Here is a 24,288-nt window from a genome sequence, read left to right on the forward strand (position 1 = left end):
CATCAGTGCACTGATGACGGAATGAAAGCCTCCTGGCAATCCGCAAAACACAGACCGAGGGAATGGAATAAAATCCGTGTCTCCCTACGACGAACCAAGCTTTCCATCACTCGGTAGAGCACTTGTGGCCCTCCAAGGAAGGGTGGCTAGAGACGAATCGCCCCAAAGACGAAACCCATCACCAAAGTAGAGGACCAAAGAGGACAGATGGCATCAATTTTGCCTCGGCTAATTTGGTCACATAGATGCAAATTTAGAAAAAAAAAATATTTTAAAAATTAAAAAATAGCAGTGCGGTACATCTCAGCTTAACGTGGAAGGCTGTGAGCAGGTGATGCCTGCACCTGCCAATTCAGTCTGCCGTTGAGGTGATGGGCAGCCGTTTTTATGATTCTGTATCTTTAAGGTGGAATCAGACCCTACAGCCCTTCGAAGAGAACTGTGTTTTATAGCGGGATTTCCCAACGAAGAAAGAGCTCATTTTGTCCCCTAGTTAGGGGCGAGGATGGTCAATTTGGGAGGAAACGGAGTATGCAAGTATCTATTACCACCCTCTATTCCATCCCCCCCCCCCACTACTTCTCTGAGAACACAAAACACAACTGGGCCCAATGCGGATCAGTTCATATTTAATGCTAAAGGGTTCAAACTATGGAAGGAAATAGATGATAGCCTTTCGGAACACGTGCAAAAGCATCTATTGGCCTGAGTGTTACTTCTCCAGATAACCCTATTTTCCCTGCATCTGTTAGCATGGCATTGGCCAGAGAGGGGGAGAGAGGTTCATTCTTCCCAGCCAGGCTGCCCTCTCGGCCCTGGTGGGATGACCCTGGCTTTCCCCAGAGTGGGACAAAATCTTCCCGTTCGGCCTCATAAGCCCGTCTTCCACAAGTAGGTTTGGATGGAGTAGGCCTGAGCGACATCTTCGATGTAGCCAAACCGGTTGTCTAAGATGCTGAAAGCTACATCGAAGAAGCACCTGGAGGAGGAAAAAGTTTGGGTCAGTTGGACACGCAGAACAGCTGGGAAAGGGGCAGAGGCCGTCCTAGAAAGACGGGGGTCTCACCAGAACCCCTCTTAGGGGGTTCTGCACTGCCCACAAGGAAGGCGCGAACGTGGGGGGATTTGAGTCCGTCCCAGCTGATGGGATTGGATGATGGCGTGAGAGAAGCGAATGGAAAGAAAGGCGTAGCGGTCCCCACAAGCGGGCAGTTAAATAGGGAGGCCAAGCTGGTGAGGAAAGAGTGCCTTTTAGAGTTGCAAATCAGTCGTTCTCAAGAGGGAGGAAAGTAAACTTTGTTTTTAGATGGTGCAGGCGGGAAGTGTCATCTTGGAAGAAGTATCTCCCCTTCACCCACACATAAGAGGGGAGTGTCTCTTTTAATTCCATCTTGAAACAGGCATCCCGTTTCTATCACACATATAGGGGAGAATGCCTCTTCTAAAGCCGTCCTAGGCAGGCGTTCTCCCTCTCACATACGTAGGAGGGAATGCCTCTTCTAATTCCATTTTGAAAGAGGCTTCCCCCTTCTGTCACACATATAGGGGGGTGAATGCCTCTACCAAAGCTCAGAGGGTGGCAACAAGGGAGAGGGGCTTTTTCAGTGGTGGCCCCCCGACTGTAGAATGATCTCCCCGATGAGGCTCGCCTGACGCCAACACGGTTATCTTTCAGGCGCCAGGTCAGGACTTTTCTCTTCTCCCAGGCATTTAACAATGCTAAGTTTGTTTTCCTAATGGACCCCAGAACTGTTGTTTTTAAATGGATACTGTTGTTTTTATGTTTCCGATGGGTTTTTAAAAATTTTGTATACCTTTTTAACGTTTACTGTTTTTAACTTTTGTAAACCGCCCAGAGAGCTTCGGCTATGGGGCGGTATATAAATGTAATAAATAAATAAATAAATAAATAAATAAATAAATAAAATCTGAAAAGAGCCACCCTCCCCCCTTCTCACAGACACAGAAGAGGAAATGCCTCTTCTAAGATTCCGGCCAACAGTTTGATTTTTAAATAAATACCAGCATTACCAATAAGCTTGGAAAGAAAGGGAAAATCTGCCGCCCGTTTCATCAGGGGCATCTTTTCAGTCCATCAAAAAAATTTGAATCAAGGGGGCTGGACCGATTAAGAACATAAGAACATCAGAAGAGCCCTGCTGGGTCAGACCGAGGGTCCATCTAGCCCAGCACTCTGTTCACACAGTGGCCGACCAGCTGTAGGCCAGGGACCAACAAGGCAGGACACGGTGCAACATTGGCTCAACATTGTTTGGCTTGGAGAAGAGGAAGCTGAGGGGAGACATGATAGAGGTGTACAAAATTAGGTATGGTACGGAGAATATGGAAAGGGAGACATTTTTCTCCCTCTCTCAAAACACTAGAACCCAAAGGGGTCATCCCATGAAGCTGATGGGTGGGAGATTTGGGACAAATAAAAGGACGTCCTTCTTCACACAGCACATAGTTAAACTATGGAACTCCCTACCACAGGATGTAGCGATGGCCACCCATTTGGATGGCTTTAAAAGGGGGTGGAATAAATTCCTGGAGGCGATGGCTGTCCATGGCTACTAGCCCTGATGGTTGTGTGCTACCTCCAGTATTGGAGGCAGTAAGTCTGTGTGCACCAGTTGCTGGGGAACATGGGCAGGAGAGGCGGGTAACAAATAAATAGATGATGATGATGATGATCTGCCTTGTTCATCGCTGGCCGATGGCTGGTTGGCCACTGTGTGAACAGAGTGCTGGACTAGATGGACCCTTGGTCTGACCCAGCAGGGCCTTTCTGATGTTCTTGTGTTCTTAACATTGTGCTCCTGTCAACAACAACAGATTTCCACTAGGGCTGTGCTCCGCTTCTCTTCGGGTCGGAGAAGCAGAAGCGGATCGGGGTGCTTCACTTCCCCTTAAGGCGGAGGCGAAGAGGATCGGGGGGGCAGCGGAGCATCACGGGGCAGATCGAGATGAAGGCGGATCCTTCGCCTTGATCCAGAGCTCCGAAAAAAAGGTAAGACGGTGGCACAGCCAGGTAAGTCTATGGGGGGGGGAACGGAGCTCTGATTCGGATCCGGAGTTCCATAACGAAACAGACCGGGCCACAGGTGGATTGTGGCGGGGCGGATCAGCCCGATCCAGAAGTTGCAGCTCGGGCCACGAAGAGGATTTGGGGGGGGGGGGTCCGTACACAGCCCTAATTTCCACCTGCTGCATCCTGGAGGGCAGCCTCTTGCCATGGGGAAACCACTTCCCCATATTGGATGGGAATGTGTTCCTGGGCTTCCGGGAACAACCTTCCCCAAGTGGTGGCTCGAGGAAGACACTGGTTTAGACCCTGCGACCGCCACGGCTTCCCTTCCCCTGCGCAATTACCCGTTAAGCACCACGGCCACGGCGATGCCATCTGGGCGGAGGAAGCCCGCGGTCTGCAGTTGGCAGCTGCTAAACGGGCTACTGCAGGTCAGGGAGACTCGGACGGAGCCTTCGGGAATAAACTTGCTGGTCAGGAGAGAAGAAAGATTAGGGAGACAACTGACGCCAGCCACAAATTGCCGCAACCAGGGGAGGCGGGTGGCACCCATGTCGGTGAGGAACTCACTGCCACAAGGCAATTGTGTGTTGTGTGAAGAATGACTTCTCTACCGTGGCTCAGGGTTCCTCTCAGTGCCACGCACCTCCCTCAGTTTCACCGCTATCCCAAACATTGGGGGACGGCGGGAGGCGGAGGAGGTTCTTGCTGAACAGGTAGGGGGTCCAGGTGGCCGTCAGAAGCTCAGGGAGAGCCTGGCTTACCTGAAATGGGCCAAGTGGTAGAACATTGGCTGCTTGTAGAACTCATCTTTGAGGGAATCCACAATGATGGGGCTGTCCACAAAGTTTGCGACCCAATTGGGCCCTCCTATCATATCCAGAGCCAAGTTCCAGTCGATCCAACCCGTGCAAAAATTGTTCAGGCTCTGCGGGAGTGAAAGAACAGTCAAAGAGGTGGCAGAGCACAGGTGGGGAGTCTCTTTTGCACAGAAGGCCGCAGCTTCAATCCCTGGGATCTCTGGCTGAAGTTAGGAAACGCCCCCATCTGCAATGATGAGGACTGGAACCTTGCTTGATTTTTAGGGGAAGGAAGAGCTCAGAGCAGTGGAGGCCTCTATTTCAGTGAGGCAAGGAATCAGCTCTGGGTTTCAGTCAGAATGGTGAAGGAGCTGCCCAAATGCTGAACCCTATCCCTAAAACAAGTTCAGCACTTTGGATAGTTACCTTAGAGTTTTGGATTGAATCTCAGAGCCGATTCACAGCCCCGCTGGCTCAGAGGTACAGCACCCGCTTTGTGCACAGAAGGTCCCAGATTCAAACCCTGGGATCTCTAGGTGAACTTGGGAAACTTCATTTTGCCACAATGAGGACCAGAGCCTTACTATATTTTTAAGGGAAGGACCAGAGCTCAGAGACTAATCCCCTGCTTTGCATGGAGAAGTCCCCAGGTATGAATTCATCAGCATCTCCAGGTAGGCTTATTTATTTATTTATTTATTTATTTATTACATTTTTATACCGCCCAATAGCCGAAGCTCTCTGGGCGGTTCACAAAAATTAAAACCATCATAAAACAACCAACGCCCGTTGGGAAACGCCCGTCTGAAACTCCAAAATGCCAATGCTGAACTCAGTGTGTAAGTCTGTGGTTTTTAGAATGTTGGCCTGAGTGGGCAGAGTTAGAATGTCTTGGGAGAGGGGGGAGCGATATATAAGGGAAGGACGGAGGGGATGGAGAGAACTTTTCGGGGGGACTTGTTAGGTACTCTTAGAGCAGCCTTTCTCAACCTGGGGCGCTCCAGATGTGTTGGACTGCATCTCCCAGAATGCCCCAGCCAGCTGGCTGGGGCATTCTGAGAGTTGTAGTCCAACACATCTGGAGCGCCTCAGGTTGAGAAAGGCTGCCTTAGAGTCTGTAGTGCTCTCTGTGTTTAGGGTACTTAAGTTCTGGGAAATTTGAGAGTCAGTGTAGTGAGTGGTGTCTTTAGGGTGTGGTGTGCACGTAGTGGATGTATATTAATCAATACTGAGAATAAAGAAAGTTCAAGAGTGATTGTGTGAGAAAAAGGAAAGCGCGTATGTGAATGAGTGACAGGATTGTATGAAAGGTTTCAAAAAGGTTTTTAAATGTTGTTACTTGAAACAAAGCTTGTGAACTTTTAAAAATAAATTTTGATTGTTTTGTTTTTAAACTACCACAAAAAGCCCACGTGTCTGTTTGGCATTTATCATCTGAAGTTTACACATTCAGCACCCACTCTGACAATCATTCACCTCAGCAGATACAACTCACAGCGCATTATTATATATATTAAAATCCTTCTCCATTTTAAACCCCTTTCTCCACACAGTTTGGAGGAAGGTGGGTTTTGTCCCTTGCCTCAGGCGTATCAAGCGGTGGTGCTTGGCTTGAGCAGGGAGTAGCCTCGGCCGGGTCTGGTGTTCAGAGCCTGTGTCGCCCCATAATAAGTGGTGGCAGCCGTGAGGTCTGGTGTTCAGAGCCTGTGTCGTGGCAGGGACACCCCCCCATCCCCACTGCCACCCGCTGCAAAGCGTGGACAGCCCTTACCGTCAGGATGCTACGGCTATATCGCGTGCCCCGTTTCCAGCTCCCCAGATCCACTTTCTTCTCAAAGGCTTGGAAGCCGTTGGCAGATTCTGTGTAAAGTATAAAGTAATTGGGGTAAAGGCGGTACGTGGCTTCTATGGTCAGACCAGGAGGGATCACAGAATCCAAGTACCAATGGAGTCCAATGCCTGACACATATTGGGCAGCGCTGCTGTTCCCAATGACCTGCCAAAGAGTGGATGGAGAGAGAGAGAAAGTCAGAGACAGACATAGCATCATCATCGCTTATACCTGAATGACCTTTCAAGGGTCCCTTACAGCCCAGTGCCTGGAATCTCTCAAAGACATTTAGGAGCCCGATCAAATGAAGAGAAGGGTTTGGAAATGATTAGGCCAAGCTTGGGAATGGAGCGTCTAGGGCAGTTGTCCCCAATTTGGTGTGGGGGCAGTGAATAGATTTGGGATTTTCAGGAAGTTGTCGTAGGTGTGGTCACAAAATGGCTACCATGGGGGGGCATGCTATTTCACAAAACGGCTGCCACAGTGGCCTGCCACAAAACAGACACATACACACCCCAAACAGGGCACTTTGTGGGCACAGTGGGGGGGGGGTCCCAAGCGCAGTGTTACCCATAGGCACCGATGTGAATATACCCGGTCACTACGTTCAACATCTAAGGTCCTCCTCCGGGTGCCTACTCTGAGAGGCTCGGAGTGTGACAACAAGGGACAGGGCCTTTTCGGTGGTGGCCCCAGACTATGGAATGATCTTCCTGACAAGGCTCACCTGGCGCCAACGCTGCTATCTTTCCGGCACCAGGTTAAGACTTTCCTCTTTGTCCAGGCATATGGCAGCACATCTTAATCACCCACATGTTTAGTTTTAATGGTTTTTAATGTTTTATGTATGTATGTTCTGCGTTTTGGAATTTTAAATTTTGTATACTCGTTTTTATCTCAATTTTAGAATTTCGGTAAACCGCCCAGAGAGCTCTAGCTATGGGGGCGGTATATAAATGCAATAAATAAATAAATAAATAAATTCCCCAACTCCAGTTTAGGGATTGATCAATCACGTGTGGGATTGATCTTGGAACTTGGAGGTCACTGACTTTTCTGGAGGCAATGTGGGTCACCCAGCAACAGAGCAAAGCCTACCCATACACTACACTCAACATCTAAGGGAATGTCTACACCAGCCCTAAATCCTGGGATTGTTCCGGGATCGTTCCTGTGCATCCAAATGCCACACAGGGGATCCCAGGAGCAGCCAGGGACGATCCCTCCATTTCCCTGGGATAACCCTTAGGTGTAGAAAGGGCCTAAGGTACTCCTCTAGGTACTTACTCCAAGGGAGGCTTGGAAGTCGGCAACGAGGAAGAGGACCTTCTCTGTGGTGGTCCCCCAATTATGGAATAATCTCCCCAATGAGGCCCGCCTGGCTCCAACATTGCTATCTTTTCGGTGCCGAGTCAAGGCTTTTCTCTTTCCCCAGATATTTAGCAATATGCAATGAACTTAACCGATCCCAGATCTGTTTTTAGGTTCGGCTGACAGCTTATTGTTGATTTCAGATGTATGTTTTTGTGCATACTGTATGTTTTGATGGTTTTAAATTTTGTATATTATTTTTAGTTGTTTTAATCATATGTAAACAGCCTAGAGAGCTTCGGCTACGGGGTGGTATAGAAAGGTAATAATAATAATAATAATAATAATAATAATAATAATAATAATTGTGCTGGGAAATGGTACGCTTGTACCCTGGCCATCCTGGTCATGATTCAAGGTTTGGAGATGTACCACGTTGGCCCAATTGGGCAGGTTGATCCTCAAGTCATCTAGGATAATGAGCAGGACATCTCGGTGGGGACTGGAGGTCAGCGCTGGGCCCAGATCCTTGATGATGAAGTCACGTTGCTCTTTGGCCGAGAAGAGAGTGGTGGGGAAGTCCTCTATGACCATGAAAGCAGAGAACACCGGCTCATTCTGAGCTGTGATAGCCCAAAAGGTGACGTTGCATGAGGCATATTCATCCAGGAACCTGGATTCCAACATACGGAAGAGATGAGAGATGTTTGCATAGCAGATTCTTCTCTGTTTGTTATTCAGGGGAGGCGGCATTAACCAGATCCGGAGCCATGGCAGGGATGTTGCAGCCCCCTCCTCAGGGCTGTCCCAGACCAAATCCCAGAATGTTCAGATTGCATTTAAAATCAAGTTTCTAGTCCTTCTACTTACAAAGATGCCTGGGGAATCACGCAAGGCATATTCTAGCCAATCAACAAGCCAATCAAAATGACCCTGCCTTCCAGTGGTCTGGCCCACGAGTGCAGAAAGGGACAGGATGGATGGATCGAGGACTTACTTTATTCACATTTAAAATGTGATGAAAAATTATTGAATCAGTTCGAGCATTTTAACGTAAAAGGTATCAGACCATGGGCATCTGCGTAGGCAACTGCAAATTCTGTTTTGGTGCAGTGCTTATAGCCATGGCAGGCAACCTGCTGGCTATTAGCCATGCCGGGATGGAACTTATGGGTGTTGTAGTCCAAAACATCTGGAGGGCAGCAGGTTGTGTTAAAGCACACTTCCCCAACCTAATGCACTCCAGATGTGTGAGGGAAGGCAAAATTAGTGTCGTACTAGGATTCAAATCCTCATCCACTCTGTGACCTTGGCTGCCAGTCACTATCCTTCAGCCTAACCTACCTCGCAGGCTCGTTGTAAGGACATGGGATGAGCCATACATGCCCTCGTGAGCTACACAGAGGAGGAATAGGATACAAGTAGAGAAATATATATTTTCTATTGGGAATATCAACAAAACAGAACAGAAAATACATTGTGAAAGCCGGGGGGTGGGGGAAACACCATACAAACACCATACGTATAAAACTATCATCATTTTCCATCATGTGTACCGTTCATTAAAAAATAAATAGAGACATAAATTGAAGAGTCAGCTTGACATGTTTACCACATTTTGGTCAGGAAGGGAGGGAAATATGGGTCAGTCCCATCTGGAATGCTCACACACTCAGCTAACGCCTTCTCCTCAGAGGCATACAGGCTGTTCCCACATCTCTGTTTAGGGTTGCCAATTTTAAGGTGGGTTTTTTTTTTAAAAAAATGACTGCTCTGTGGGAGAGGCCACAGGTGAGTCAGTGGGTGGGGCCAGAACATGCTTCGGTTTGGACTTGGGGCGGAGCCTGGCAACGCTCATTGTGGGAAGCGGCAGAGACTAGCAGCTTTTCACAGGTGTGACCCACCCACCCCAGCAGACTGGCATGTGTGTATGGGGATCAATCGCATAAACATTGGAGCTATCGCCTTCCCCACTGCTCAAGATATATCAGATGCCAAATCTAAGACCAGCGTCAAGGACCAGCATGGTTGGCCAGTTGCCAAGGGACCACGCCACACCAGCGGCCCACCAAGAAGAGGGTCCTCTTCAGCATTGCAACCTGCTGATTCACCTCTGCCTCTCACTCCGGCCCAGACAATGGGGGCACACTTCAAGAAGGATGCAGACAAGCCGGAGCGTGTTCAGAGGAGGGCAACGAGGGTCTGGAAACAAAGCCCTATGAGGAGAGACTGAAAGAACTGGGCCTGTTTAGCCTGGAGAAGAGAAGGCTGAGGGGAGACATGAGAGCATTCTTCAAAGACTTGAAAGGTTGCCACACAGAGGAGGGCCAGGATCTCTTCTCCATCATCCCAGGGTGCAGGACACGGAATAACGGGCTCAAGTTACAGGAAGCCAGATTCCGGCTGGACATCAGGAAAAACTTCCTGACTGTTAGAGCAGTACTACAATGGAACCAGTAACCTAGGGAGGTGGTGGGCTCTCCCACGTTAGAGGCCTTCAAGAGGCAGCTGGACAAGCATCTGCCAGGGATGCTTTAAGGGGGATTCCTGCACTGAGCAGGGGGTTGGACTCGATGGCCTTAGAGGCCCCTTCCAACTCTGCTATTCTATGATTCGATGAGAAGGAGGGGCAGGAGATGCTACAGCCTACTTACTCCCTGGCTCTCTGCCTGCCAAGAAAGCAAGCGGGAGCCATGAGGGGGAAGAGAAGGAGGAAGAGCAGCTGGCGACAAGAGTGGTGGAAAATTGACTCGCTGAGAGAGGGGGACCATGCCCAAAGACCCACAAAAACCTGGAGCTGGTACTGCACAAAATATCAAGGGAGACGAGGAAATAATATCTCACTCCATCAGCAGGTAAGACAAGGGTCCATCTAGTCCAGCACTCTGTTCACACAGTGGCCAACCAGTCCTCTATGGGAAAACGCAAGCAGAACCCGAGTGCAAGAGCACCCTCCTGCCCATGTTCCACAGCAACTGGTATAGCTTCTGCCTTCGCCATGATGGAGCCATTTCCCTCCCTACAGACCCCATGGATGCGTTATTACCTGATGAAATAGCGGGCCCAGGTCTTGTGGTATCTGTCCCCGGCTTCCCCCTTTATCTTTGCTTTGCCCCCCACTTCGTTACTGGTCCTCAGCCAGGAAGGACCAGTCCACGGGCTGGCGACGAGGGAGAGGGGCCTCTTAGATAAGGCCATGATGCGGTGGAGGAGAGGGATCTAAAAGGGAGAGGTGATTGAGAAGATTGAGGGGAGAAGATTGAGAGAAGATTGAGGGGAGACATGATAGCACTCTTCAAATACTTAAAAGGTTGTCACACAGAGGAGGGCCAGGATCTCTTCTCGATCCTCCCAGAGTGCAGGACACGGAATAACGGGCTCAAGTTAAAGGGAGCCAGATTCCGGCTGGACATCAGGAAAACTTCCTGACTGTTAGAGCAGTACGACAATGGAATCAGTTACCTAGGGAGGTGGTGGGCTCTCCCACACTCGAGGCCTTCAAGAGGCAGCTGGACAAGCATCTGTCAGGGATGCTTTAGGGTGGATTCCTGCATTGAGCAGGGGGTTGGACTCAGTGGCCTTGTAGGCCCCTTCCAACTCTGCTATTCTATGATTCTATGATGATGTGAGTGCAGCGAACGGATCCTGACTCCGGCAAAAAAACTCTTCTAAACTGCCGCTGGAGAAACTGCATCATCTCCCCTGCAGGTGGCATTGAAATTTACGCAAATTTGTTTGTAGGAAAAGACGCAAATTTCTGCTGAGACCAAGGCCATGCTGGAAAATACACGTGGGGGAAGTTGAATAGAATAGGGGACAATACACTAAATGTTACATACTAACATAAATCACATAAATTGTTGCAAGCCCACTTATAGCATTATTGGCATACTTTTCTGCATACCAGGGGACGGAGGGGGGAATAAAAAAATTCGAATGTGTTTGTGAATGGATGCCGGAATGAACGATACCGCACAAACCATGAAACACACGCAGGACGTATTTCCCCAAATCTAGACATCTCTAGGTGAAGCATCTCTCCTGTCGCTACCTGCTCCTATCAGTTATATTTCACTTTTAAAAAAACACCAAGAAAGGGAAGTGGATTGTGGGCCTGCAACTACAGATGTGCAGAGTTAGTTAACTCTGTTATCTTTGCGTTTTGAGGACTGTCAGGCGTCTTTCGTAGCATTGATGAAACTGGATTTTTTTAAACCTGATTTTCATTATAATTTATTTATTTATTTTATTTCTATACCGCCCAATAGCCAAAGCTCTCTGGGCGGTTTACAAAATTAAGACAATTCAACACAAAACAACAGTATAAAACCATAATATAAAATACAATATAGAAACAGAACCAAGATAAAAACAGCAGCAGTGCAAAAATACAATTTTTAAAATACAAATTTAAAACAGGGTGCTATCTGTGGGCAGGGACTGTCAAGAAATACTTTTGTAAGCCGCCATGAGACCCTTTTTTGGCTGAATGGCGGCATAAAAATGCTTAAATAAATAAAATAAATAAATACATAAAGCATAGTATGGTTTTATACTGTTGTTTTATACTTTGAATGTTTTTTTTAATTTTTGTGAACCACTCAGAGAGCTCCGGCTATTGGGCAGTATAGAAATGTAATTAATAAATAATAAATAAATAAATAGTGAGCGTTCCAGAGCCATTGAGCACATGCAATCCTTAAAAGGTGGAGCGGGGGCTTGATTGTTCCTAGTAAAATACATCCCCCCCCCTCTAGTCGCTGTAAGGATGGCTGCTAAGCTCATGGAACAAGGAGGTCTGAGGGTGGTGATGGGAGACATCAGCATCCTTTCTAATGAAAGAGTGCCGGGGCTGCATCCCTGCAAGTTCTGTCTCCGCTACGCCACTGATGAAGAGCCTAGCGGATACGTTGCAATCAGTACAGAGGGCAGCCACCAGGTGGTGGTATAGAGGCTCCGCCTTTTTGCCCAGCTCACCCTGAGGTCGGTGTCCTCCGGTGCAAGTTTGAAACATTTCAGCTCCCAGTCGTCCCGACAGTTGTCGTCGTAACTGTACGGATGTGTGGAGAAATCGGAACAGCCCATGGGCAAGCGCAGAAGGTTGTACTCAATCCCTGCGGAGATGACGAGGGAAGAAGAGAAAAGGGATTACGGAGAAGCCGCGTGCCATTTTTACCAACTCGTTCGTTGGTATGTTTTTATTCTGTGGATTCCGGTTTTAAGAAGGAAAAACCCCTTTCGTCATGGCTTGCCACATTTCCTGCACGTTGGTGAAATAATGTTGGCAAAAATCGTAATAACCGGGTTTGCAGAATTTTACGGGGGTTCCAGGCAGCCTCGACTTCATCTTATTTTATTTATTTATTTATTACATTTCTATACCGCCCAATAGCCGGAGCTCTCTGGGCGGTTCACAAAAATTAAAACCATTCAAAGTATAAAACAACAGTATAAAACCATAATATAAAATACAATATAAAAGCTCAACTGGATAGAAACAGCAGCAATGTAAAATTACAAATTTAAAACACCAAGTTAAAAGGTATTTATAGATTGTTAAAATGCTGGGAAAATAAAAAGGTCTTGTTAGCCTCCAGCCACATTTTCTGCCTTTTTTGTTACCACATTAAGGGAGGGAAAACAGAATCGCTGTGCAATGTCTTTCAGTTGGTAGCACCAACAGCCATCGCTCTAAAGCAGGAGGGGTCAACTTCTGACGAGGGGCGTTGCAGAAATCCACAATGGAATCAAATGAGTTCAGGTTCCGCAACGGATTCTGCTTTTCCCCGGTCACGCAGATTCCACGGACTTGCAGACTGTTTTTCTAACTTTCCAGAATTCTCCCCACCCCCCACCGAGTTTAGTAATAGGAAAAAACCAAAAAAATTAAACAAAAACACTTGCTGAAAACGCACATTTCCTCCAGAGGCTAAAGTGTGCAAATGCACACAGGAGGGATTTGCGCAAGCACACATTTGCGCAGATGCGAATTTGTGCAAACGTGGATTTGTGCAAATTGGGAAATTCAAAAAATATCCGATTCCGTTGATCAGCGGACAACTGAACAAAAGGCTCCCGACAATTCATGAAATGCAGACAGGTTGCATTTCACGTGTGCTTCCGCACCTCCAATCTATTCCTTTGTATTTCTTTATATTTATTTATTTAACTGGAGCTATAAATACAAGACACATCTAGCAAAACCAGGTGATAGCATCCTTTCTGAACCTTTCCACTTCAAACTGCAGGTTTGTGAGGGGCGAGGGAGAAGATGACCATCCGTATTTTTGCTTGTTTTTCATCCCCATATGTAGAAAAGTAGGACATCAGGCTTTCTAGGCTGCTTCCACTCCCTGATGTGCTAGTTTTCTACATTCCCCCAAGACCCGTCCCCTCACCCTGGTGCTCTCACCATCTTCAGCGAAGTAGGACCGGAGCAGTTTGTCTTGAGCCCCCGGAGAGAGACGCATAATGTTAATAGCAGCAGCATCAGTGTGCGATCCGCCAAACCCTTTGATACGCTGGTACTGAACGAAGGGATTGTATTTATACTGGAGCCCTTTAGAGGAAGAAAAGCTGATGTTAGAAAACTCAGGGGTGGCCTGTCTTTGGGGCTGAGGGGCGCATTTGGAATTTTGAGGGAGTTCCATGGGGTGCTCTCACAAAATGGCTGCCGTGGCGTGGGGCTTGCCCACTTGTAAAAGGACTGCTGAAGCGGGCACAGCCAGACATTAAACACTCATTCCCAGAAAGGAAATAACAGGGCCGAGAGCCGAAACACGAGGCAGCGGTGGGGTCCGTGAACTCCAAAACACAAAAATCCCTTTTTTCAACTCAAATAAAAATGGCGCCGGAGAGCAGGGCTTCACTTTGCAATATGCCAGCCAGATTTTTTAAAAAATGAAATAGAATAATCTTAAAGTGCAAACCTACACTGCCTGAGGCATGCTGGGCGTTGCAGGACTTTTTGTCTGTCTGAACGTGCATAGAATTGTGCTCTTAAGAAATAAAGTACGATTCAGGCACCGCCATGTGGGTAGTGGTCCCAGAGCCAGTGAAAGCTAGTGGCTCAGATTTTGGCGGAACTGTGATACAATTCTGGGTCTCTGGATTGTTCCTTTACGAGTTCTGGCCAGTTCTGACGCAAACCCAAAACGGAATCACGGCCCCACTGACGTCAGAGCCACCAGCCTCCATTGCAAGCGGTTTAGATGTGGTGAGTGGGAAAGTGATAGCGGACCCTCCTTCCACCCACCCAAAGAAACACTTACCTGTTCCGCTGCAGTTGGGCCTCAGTTTCCCTTTGCTGAGCTCCAAGCGCTTGCCCGCCTTGCTGCTTTCGTACTTGAGGTAGTGCCCCATCGGTGGCAGGGAGACAGGATCCAGCGTATCACAGTAAGTGGCATTGCAGACACACACCATGGCATTGACGCCCACGAATTTGGGGACGCAAGGGCGAGCCGCTGGGTATATAGGAGAAGAGAAAGAGGCAGGGGTGAGGGGAAGGAAAAGATAGCACCCTTCCAAAAAGAAACTCTGCACATGCTCTAGGGAAGGGAAGGAAAAACATTTTCCTATGAAGGGCTCTTCTCCAAGCCATAGGTACATGCGCGGATCCACTGGGAGCATGACCTCTGGTGACCTCAGCAACAGGGCAAGTTGGAAAGGGAGAATTCACTCTTTCAGGTGTCCTGATCCCACGTTGTTTAGGGCTTTGCACACTAGTTCCAAAACCTTCAAACTGGCCTGGTAGTGTAGTTTCCTCAGCAAAGGAGCTACATATGAAAAGGGGCAGCTCCCGACAACTCTGAGCTGCAGCGTTATTTATTTATTATTTATTATTTATTTAAAACATTTATAACCCACTTTTATCAAAGTGCTGGTATTGTCACTTAAAGCCCTGAACGGTTTGGGGCCAGGTTATTTGAAGGAACGCCTCCTCCCATATGTACCTGCCCGGACCCTAAGGTCATCTACAGGGGCCCTTCTCCACGAGCCCCTGCCAAAGGAAGTGAGACAGGTGACTACTAGGAGCAGGGCCTTCTCCGCTGTGGCACCCCGGCTGTGGAACGAGCTCCCCAGAGAGGTCCGCCTGGCGCCTACACTGTACTCCTTTCGTCGCCAGCTGAAGACCTTTTTATTCACTCAGTATTTTAACACTTAATTTTAACTTAAATTTAAATTATACTGTTTTAACTCTGTATTTTAACCTTATATCAATTTTGCTGCGTGGTTTTATCCTGGTTGTGCTTTTTATATTGTATTTTGTATTTGTGTTTTTAACTTGTTGGTTGTTTTATGATGGTTTTAATTTTTGTGAACTGCCCAGAGAGCTTCGGCTATTGGGCCATATAAAAATGTAATAAATAAATAAATAAATAAATAACCCGCCCTATATCATTAAGATCTCAGAGTGGCGTAAGGATTAAAACATACAGTATAAAACAATAGATATACACAGTTAAAAACAAATTAAACCATGATCCAAGTTAAAACAATATATAATTTAAAAGCAATAAAAGCAGTGAAAACTGTTAAAACAATGTGCCAGTGAGTTTAACCATCAAAGGCTTTGTTCAAAAGCCATGTTTTTACTTGGTGTCGAAATGAAATCAATGTTACTGTCATGCCCTGCATAGAGATGGAGTCAGGAGATGAGGAGGAGGTGGCAGAGGCTGGACCTAGTACCGAGAAGCCCAGCTCAGGGAGTGAGGAGGCTGGACTGGCAGAGACTGTGGCAGCGCCTCAGGGAGAAGAGCCAAGGCCAGCTGGGACCTCTGCTAGCTCTGAGGGCCTGATGCCAGCAGAGACTACGGAGGAGCCGCAGAGGTCTGAGGAGGAGGCGGAGAAGCCTGGTTTCAGCCAGTTGCGGGCGGAGAAGGCAGCCAGACGCTGGTCTCGCCGCCTCCACCAGAAACGCCAGGCAATTAGGGATCAGCTGAGAGGCCATGACTCAGCACTCTGACTAAGGATAAAAGCGCAGCTGTGAGCCCTGCAAAGTTGTCAGAGATTATCTGAGCATTCTGGCGGAAGCCTTTGCTCTTGGATCTTGTGACCTCGTGCCTTGTTCCTGAACGCCTGGATTCTGATTCCTGTCTTGATTCCCGGACCCCGTGACCATGTCTGCCTACTCTGGATTCCTGCTTCGACCTTGGACCGGTTTGTGACTACGTCTTGCCTGTTGTTGCCCCTGACTCTGGACTGTGTTACTGGTTTGTCGCTGACTGTTGGCTGTGTTTGAACTTGGACTGCATTATCGAATCTCCTCTTTGCCACGCTCCCTTGACTTTGGACTGGACATTGACTACTCTACAAGCCTGCTCCTTGAACTGTTCCTGTTCCTTGACTTTTGCTGTCAAACCCCCGTTTTCCCCTCCTTTCCCTGCACTGTTTAGCTTCTGTAAATAAACACCTTCGTTACCTAGCTACCGGCTGGTCTTATCTTTCTTTGTCAAGCCATTTGGCGGCTTTCCCGGACATCCTCACTGCTGCATAATAGGCACAACAAAGAGTCTTTGCTGATTTTCGATCGTACTCACTCCGAGACCGACACCACCTGCACTCTATCTGTCGTCCAGCCTGTTTCATTGCCCGTAGATCTTCTGCAAACCAAGGTGAATTACAGGTTCCACAGCACCGGAGTGGGAGCTCGGGAGCGATTGTATCGATGACCTTTCCCATCTCACCATTCCATAGTGAGACCACGGCGTCGACCGAATCACCAGCCCTATCAGCTGGAAAATCCCCCAGAGCATTCAGGAATCCTTCAGATTCCATAAGTCTCCGGGGGCGGACCATCTCAATGGGTCCCCACCGCCACCCCTGCAGGGAGGATCTGTTACCGGTAAACCAAATTTCACAAGGAAATGATCTGTCCACGACAATGCGGTTGTGAAAACCTCCCCCAAAACCAGATCCTCCCCCATCTGACCAACAGTAAAAACCAGATCAAGGGTATGTCCTGCCACATGTGTCGGGCCAATGATATACTGAGACAGCTCCATAGTTGTTATGGTAGCCATGAAGTCCCGAGCGGGGCCTGTCAGGACAGCCTCGGCATGGATATTGAAGTCCCCCAGAACTACAGTCCTAGGGTTCTCCAACACTGCGTCCGAGACCACCCACGCCAGCTCGGGCAGGGAGACTGCTGGGCAGCGGAGTGGGCGGTACGCCAGCAGCTTCCAGGTGGCACGTGGTCAGTCGCATTGCTACAAGCCCCTTGCCCACGTCATCAGGGCCGCAGCAATTGAGACTGATCCCACAAAATTGGGATGACAACAAGCTGACAACGAGGTCGAGTTTGCAACAGAGATGAGCGATCGTGTCCTCAAAGTGTGGCTCAAAAAGATCCTTGAGGAGACCAGTGCTCCCCATTCGCTTGGGGAAACTGTGAACAGCTCCAGAGCAGCCGAGAGAACTCTGCTGCGTGGCTACTTGGGTACACAACGGAGGCATCAGAATCAGCAAAGAAGGCTTTACAATTATGTGCTCTAGAGAATGCTTGGTCATCTTCCCTTGGAGTCTTACGCTATTTGCATTCCAGCTGACATTCAGCCTGTTTCATTGTCCGCAACTCCACAATGTACCAAGGAGCGGAGCGCCTCTACAGTGCCAGAGGGCACTCAGGTGCATTCAAGTCAGTGGCCCCCCGCATGTGGCACCCCGACTGTGGAATGCCCTCCCCTTGGAGGCCCGACTGGCACCAACGCTGATTTTATTCCGGCACCAAGTGAAAACATGGCTTCTTAACAAAGTCTTTAATGGTTAAATTCACTAAGCTCTGATAACCTCTCGTCTGGATTACTGCAATGCGTTATATGTGGGGCTGCCTTCGAAAATGGTCCAGAAACTTCAGCTGGTACAAAACAGGGCAGCCCGCCTACTAACAGGGACTGGCTGGAAGGACCACATCATGCCAGTCCTTTTACAACTTCATTGGCTGCCACTGCCAGTCCAGGTCCGGGCCCAATTCAAAGTGCTGGTACTAACATTCAAAGCCCTAAATGGCTTGGGGCCAGGTTATTTGAAGGAACGCCTCCTCCCATATGTGCCTGCCCGGACCTTAAGATCATCCTTAGTGGTCCTTCTCCATGATCCCCTGCCAAAGGAAGTGAGGCAGGTGGCTACTAGGAGCAGGGCTTTCTCTGCTGTGGCACCCCAGCTGTGGAATGAGCTCCCTAAGGAGGTTCGCTTGGCACCTACATTATATGCTTTTAGACGCCAGGTGAAGACCTTTTTATTTTCTCAGTATTTAAACACCTTTTACCTTAAATGTTAAATTTTGCTGTTTTAATTCCGTATTTTAACATATATCAATTTTTGCTGTGTGGTTTTAATCCTGGTTGTGCTTTTTATATTGTATTTTGTAGTTGTGTTTTTAGATTGTTGGTTGTTTTTATGCTCTTCCTGATTTTAATTTTTGTGAACCACCCAGAGAGCTTCAGCTATAGGGCGGTATAAAAATGTAATAAATAAAATAAATTAAATAAAATAATAAATAAGATGGCACATTGTTTTAACTGTTTTAATTGTTTTACTGCTTTTAAATTATATATTGTTTTAACTTGGTTCATGGTTTAATTTGTTTTTAGCTGTGTGCATTTACTGTTTTATACTGTATGCTTTTATCTGTACGCAGCCCTGAGATCTTAATGATATAGGGTGGGATATAAATGTTTTAAATAAATAAATAAAATAAAATAAATGTCACTGTTGCACAGTGAAGGCACATTAACTAACAACAGAAACAGAAACAACCCAGCCACACCAACGCAACTATCCATTCATTCTAAAAAATAAAATTCAAAATCTGAAACGGAGAAAACACTTTGGCAAAAACAAACGCTTTCATTTGGCGTTGAAAGGAAAAAAACAAGTTGGCACCCCGTGTATATTCTCACTCACCTGTTGTACCTGGGACCACCTGGAGGAGGAAGAGGAGAAACAGAACGTAAAGTCCAGGATCCATAGTCCACATTGTGGCTCTCATGTTCCAGGGTCAACGTCTGAGAGTCGTCGTGCCTGTGTGCAGTAGGGAGGCAGTTACAAAAACAGCTGGCTCAAGGAACTGGAATCCCCACCACTTCAATCCTTCAAAATCAGGTGTTTTAAAAAAAAACAACCCTGCAGGGGGGTGAACTTGACAACCTGCATGGCGTAGTGGGGAAATCCCCTTTCTCAAATCCCAGCTCCAGTCAAAAACTGACCTGGGGCCAGCCGTCTAGCTGCCCAGCTAACCTACCTTGTAGGGTTGGCGTGAGGATAAAAGGCTGCATTCACTACTCCTGAGTACTTCAGAGTTTGCAACCTGTACTGACAGGTTTCTCCAAATTAGCACTGCTAGCTTCTTTTCTTCATTAGAGCATCGTCACTTCATTCTTCTTTTATTATTTTTGATGCACTGATTGCGTTATTTATAATTTAACATTGTGTCAGGAGAGGTGGAGTCCCTCAGGCAAGGTGGGTGGATGTTTGGGAGGAAGAAGCACAGTTGCTGAGTAGCTACCAAATCCACTAGTCCATAGTGGTTTTTTTAATTCCAGCTGCCTACACATCCCAATGTTGGTTGTTCATGGTATATCGATGGCCTAATTTAGGGAGGATCAGAGAGAGAAAGGGGACTGGTTTTACCCTCATTTACAAAAATGTCCTTTACCTCAGTACACCCAGAAACTAGATCTAAACTTATGGTGTGGTGTAGTGGCTAAAGTGTGGTGTAGTGGCTAAAGTGGAGACGGGAGATCCGGGTTCTAGTCCCCACTCAGCCATGGAAACCCACTGGGTGACTTTGGGCCAGTCACAGACTCTCAGCCCAACCTACCTCACAGGGTTGTTGTTGTGAGGATAAAATGGAGAAGAGGAGGAGGATTATGTGCCTTAAGTTCCTTGGAGGAAAAAGGCAGGATATAAATGCAATAAATAAATAAATAAATGCCTAGGCTGCCTTTAAAATCTGCGCCTTTCCTGCCTGATGGGAACCCACCAACTTCCATCCCAGGTCTGCCCCCTCAGCCAGATTCTATATTGGTTCTACCTGATGTACCAAAATGTGCTACATCTTGTCCTGATGTATGGCTTGCTACACCTCTGGGAACAGATGGAGGAAAGCAAGAAGAAGGTTTTAAAAAAGTATGTTCAGAGAAAGCCTGGGTTGTGGAGACGTAAAGAAGCTTCCGAGAAGGACACGAGGAGTGTCTGGAGAGCAAAAAAGCAGTGCGGGAGCAGGATTACTAGCACCCATGGCCACTTGGCTTTACACTAGCATTGAGAAGAATCCACAACAACCTCCCAGGACACACCGAACTCTTATGGCATGATCTATTAGGATGAGTGATCCCTTTATCAGACAAACCTTGCTTGTACCAAATTGAGATCTTACTCATCAGACAGACTTTAAAGAAATTGACTCACACGTGTTGCATTTTGGATGGGGTTCCTTTTGCCAAAAAATTGTTCCTTTGCGAAATTCAATTTAAAAAAGAAAGAAAGAAAGCAACTGCAAATCGACCAAAGTTCTTCCAGTAGATCCAGAACTATCTTCTGCCAGCGTCAGCTCCAAGACACGTCAATGCCCCCCACCCCCCAGTAAGTTCTTTCCCAGGACGCAATTTCTCCTAGCAGGAGCTATTGATGTGGTCTCTAATACAAGGCATTTCATTTTTACCCTCTCTAGCAAACACATCTATTTATTTATTTATTACATTTATATACCGCCCCACAGCCGAAGCTCTCTGGGTGGTTTACAACAATTAAAAATAGTAAAAATCTATGCATTTTGCACGCTCATCTATGCATTTTACACGCCCACCTATGCATTTTACACACTCATGAAAGTTTCTAGCCTCCACCTTTCATAACAGCATCTGAACTACTGATCAGTCCAACCAGCAAATCCTACCCATTTCCCGGAATATTTTATTTGGGTTGATCTTGTTTTGTTGATTTTAAAAAGCTGAGAGCAGGTATGGGGTATGTTTAACTTACCGCAATGAGGCTGTAATTGGTACAAAAAGTATCAGCGTGTGAAGTTTCCTTGCCACAACCTGTTCTGCTCCAGGTAGAGCTAATTCCGTCCACAGCTGAAAAGACTACGCTGCCTATGAAGAGATCATATGACCTCATATTTGCATACAGATTTGTACCCATTTTACAAAACCTCTCCTTTGTACAGGGCCTAGTTTTTTGGGGGGTGGTGCTTTAGAATCGCATCCCTTCCAAATAGACTTTGCCATTCTGTACTAGATTTTACTTCAGATGAATGGCGAGGATTCGGGTGTGAATTTACATAGAATCATGTGCAGTGTCTATTTATATTTTATATTTATTACATTTATATACCGCCCCATAGCCGAAGCTCTCTGGCAGTTTACAAAAGTTAAAAACAGTGAACATTAAAAACAAATGTACAGAAATTTAAAACCATTGAAAGCATAAAAAAACAGCAATATCCATTTAAAAACAACTATATCCATTTAAAACGTTGGCATGGGTATACTAATTTGTTGGAGCAGTTGGCCATTTTTAAGACGTTGGAGTTGGCATTCATCAGTGCAAAGTGAAGGGCATGCTTTTCGCAGCCAAAAAACGTTAAGGTACAGTGTGTACCTTTTAGTGGATAATGATGCTGCGAGAAACTTAATTTCCTGCTAAGAGGTCCCTTTCTTTTTTCTCCTGGCAGAAGGGGGGAGTGTGTGTGTGTGTGTGTGAGTGTGTGTGTGCATGCGTGCGTGCCTGCGTGTGTTCTGACAGACTGAACAAGGTGGCACAATCAAATCCTGAGCACACGTTCCCGTCTGACCGTGAGAAGGTGCACCGCTTGCTCAGATAACCAGCTACTGGACAGACCTACTGCTTCAAGGGAACTGGAGTAATACCAACTGTGAGACCTGTAGTCTACCAATAGAAAATGCGTGGGTAAGCTTCTTGGCTTGTATTCTCCGCGTGCATTTTTTTCTAATCTAATAAACCAATTTTAAGGCTCATGAAGAAGCCAGAGTATTAGCAGTGACAGACAAATGAAGCCTCCGCATTCAGAAGCAGTATATTCTGAGATATACAACAGGGAAGGGGTGCTGCTTTCATGACCTCCTTTGGAAATCTCTGAAGCATCTGGCTGTCCACCGTTGGAGACAGAACACAGGACCAATGGCTGGAAAAGGATCTTCCATATTACGAGGTAGTTTATCTTTGAATCACAAACATAGCCAAACAGCAAGAGGTGGCTGTTGCCTTAAATGCTCAGGTAGTGAACTTTCCTAAGCTATCTGTCCAGCTACTGATGGAACTTCGGTCCCGCCAAGGAATTTATTACCATCTTCATTTAATTATTTTTTGCATTTTTACCCCACCTGTCCTGAAAATAGCTTCAGCATAGCATACATGGCTCCCCAGTCGTACAACAACCCTGCGAGGTATGTGGTGAGGCTGAGTGAGAGAGAGGCTGAGCAGCCCAGGGTCACCCAATGCATCATGAGGGCTGAGCAGAGATTCGAACCCAGATCCTCACTTCCTGCTCACTGAGTAGGGATTCAAAACCGGATCTTCTAGCCTGCCACTCTAACCATTATACTAGCTTAAAGATAGATGCTTGGTACATGTACAAGTAATCACGGGAATCAAGCCCATTTATAGGCAAAGGAATTCACTGCAGAGCAAGGAGGGGGGAATTCTATCCAGACCGTGCCTCAGTTCTCTGATCTGCCAGATGCTTCATTCTCCACGGCATGCCCATTTTCTAACAAGCAGATCCCCTAAGCTGGCCTGGGACACACACAGACGTGTCCGGAAACTTCAACTAGTTCAAAATATAGCAGCCAGGTTGGTCACTGGAACATCTAGGGTGACCACATCACACCAGTCCTAAAATCTCTTCACTGGCTGCCAATTAGTTTCCGGGCAAAGTACAAAGCGTTGGTGATCACCTTTAAAGCCCTACATGGTTTGGATCTAGGCTACCTGCGGGATCGCCTTCTCCCGTACAATCTGCCCCGCACACTCAGGTCCTCTGGGAAGAATTGACTCCAGCCAGCGAAAACAAGGCTGACAACTATTACCCAGAGGACCTTTTCTTCTGCCGCTCCCAGTTTGTGGAACGGCTCGCCGGGAGAGATTTGTCAACTTAACAGTCTTCCAGAATTTAAGAAAGCCATAAAGACTGATCTCTTCCGGCAGGCCTATCCAGTGGAATTTTAGGATATTTTTAGGATGCTTTTAGAATGCTTTTAAACAGTGTATACCACATTTTTAATCAGTATTTTATTATTTTATGCTTGCTGTTGTTCTCTGCCTCGATCCAATCGGAGAGGCGGGTAAGAATTATTATTGCACGCACTCAGTTCTAAATCCCGAGACACTTCCCAATTTTCCCACCCTTCTCTCCGCGCTTCTAGAAATGGCAGGCTACTCACCGCCAATCTGCTTCCCCTCTCACATCTGCCCTAGGTTTGGAAAGAAACTTGTGCCAGAACCATCCAGTGCACCAAAAGGGCCTCAGACAACACTACTGACGAGAGAAACCCAGAAGCAGATGGAGATATAGCAGGGTGAAGTGGAAATCAAGATAAAATTTCTGGCTGGGCAAGAAAATTAGCATTTACAAGTAGGGTAGAGGAGGAGATTCCTCCAAATTTGAATTCATTTCGAGATATGATTAGATGTACAATCCTCTAAGCTCACCTTGAAGCTGGGATTTTGCAAACACCAATGACAGTCAGGGCGGCTACGATCCATCATGCGAAATTGGTACGGTACCAGGTGAGGCAACCTGTAAGGAAGCAGAACAGCTGTGTGGGTAGGAAGCGGAGGGTGGAGAATGTGGGATCTCACGCACTTCGAGTCAAATCGGCATACTGAGTCAGAGGGGGAAATTTAAAAAAATAAAATAAAATAATATATTTTTTTTTAAAAAAAAAGACCAAAGTGTAAGATGTTTATGCAGCTTTGGCCATTGGAATCCGCAACCTGAATTTTAATCTTAAAAAAGAGAGAGAAATAGAGTAGCGTAATTCTTAGCAACATCCTTACAACTCTCGGAGAAAGTACTCCCTGGGAATACTTAGCAGTGATTAAGGGAGAAACATGCTATTGAAGGTTATTTACTGGATGACAGTGGAGTTTGACAGTTTTCCTTTACAAAAACATGGGTCCCTAGTGCTAATAAAACCAACAAAACGTGCTATGAAAGAGTTTTTAAAAAGATTATAGGAGAGTTGCCTAGGGGAAGTTGTACCCAGGCTTACTCCAAAAGAAGGTTTTTGCAGGTGTTGATTAATTTCGTTTCTTATATGCATCATTCAAGACATTCTCTAGGCATGTTATAG

The 24,288-nt window shown here is 46.8% G+C and overlaps 1 protein-coding gene across 2 annotated transcripts; it reads right to left on the reverse strand.

Annotated features, from left to right (window-relative positions):
• Positions 1 to 620: 620 nt before the first annotated feature.
• LOC134412271 (lysosomal acid glucosylceramidase-like) lies at positions 621 to 23,808 on the reverse strand. Of its 2 annotated transcripts, XM_063146150.1 has the most exons (11): positions 23,645 to 23,808; positions 18,875 to 18,991; positions 14,242 to 14,433; positions 13,383 to 13,529; positions 11,948 to 12,084; positions 10,017 to 10,189; positions 7,403 to 7,643; positions 5,600 to 5,824; positions 3,793 to 3,956; positions 3,373 to 3,498; positions 621 to 979 (listed from the first exon to the last, which is right to left on the reverse strand). In XM_063146150.1, the coding sequence occupies exons 2-11, from the start codon at positions 18,957 to 18,959 to the stop codon at positions 871 to 873; spliced, it is 1,599 nt and encodes a 532-aa protein (XP_063002220.1). In that variant the 5' UTR covers positions 18,960 to 18,991; positions 23,645 to 23,808; the 3' UTR covers positions 621 to 870. The 2 variants fall into 2 exon arrangements, with proteins under 2 accessions (XP_063002220.1, XP_063002221.1); XM_063146151.1 differs by lacking the exon at positions 621 to 979 and having other exon boundaries at positions 3,381 to 3,494.
• Positions 23,809 to 24,288: the final 480 nt, after the last annotated feature.

Source organism: Elgaria multicarinata, chromosome 21 (assembly GCF_023053635.1).
Source record: "Elgaria multicarinata webbii isolate HBS135686 ecotype San Diego chromosome 21, rElgMul1.1.pri, whole genome shotgun sequence".
NCBI classification, from domain to species: Eukaryota; Metazoa; Chordata; class Lepidosauria; order Squamata; family Anguidae; genus Elgaria; species Elgaria multicarinata.

Excerpts from the sequence above, each read along its gene's own strand:
- LOC134412271 (XM_063146150.1), bottom strand. The coding sequence starts at position 18,959 with ATGAGAGCCACAATGTGGACTATGGATCCTGGACTTTACGTTCTGTTT. Across the intron at positions 13,530-14,241 it reads GCCCAACTGCAGCGGAACAG|GGCTCCAGTATAAATACAAT; the intron begins GTAAGTGTTTCT and ends CTTCCTCTAAAG. Across the intron at positions 980-3,372 it reads GTGGCCGTGGTGCTTAACGG|GTGCTTCTTCGATGTAGCTT; the intron begins GTAATTGCGCAG and ends TTCCTCCTCCAG.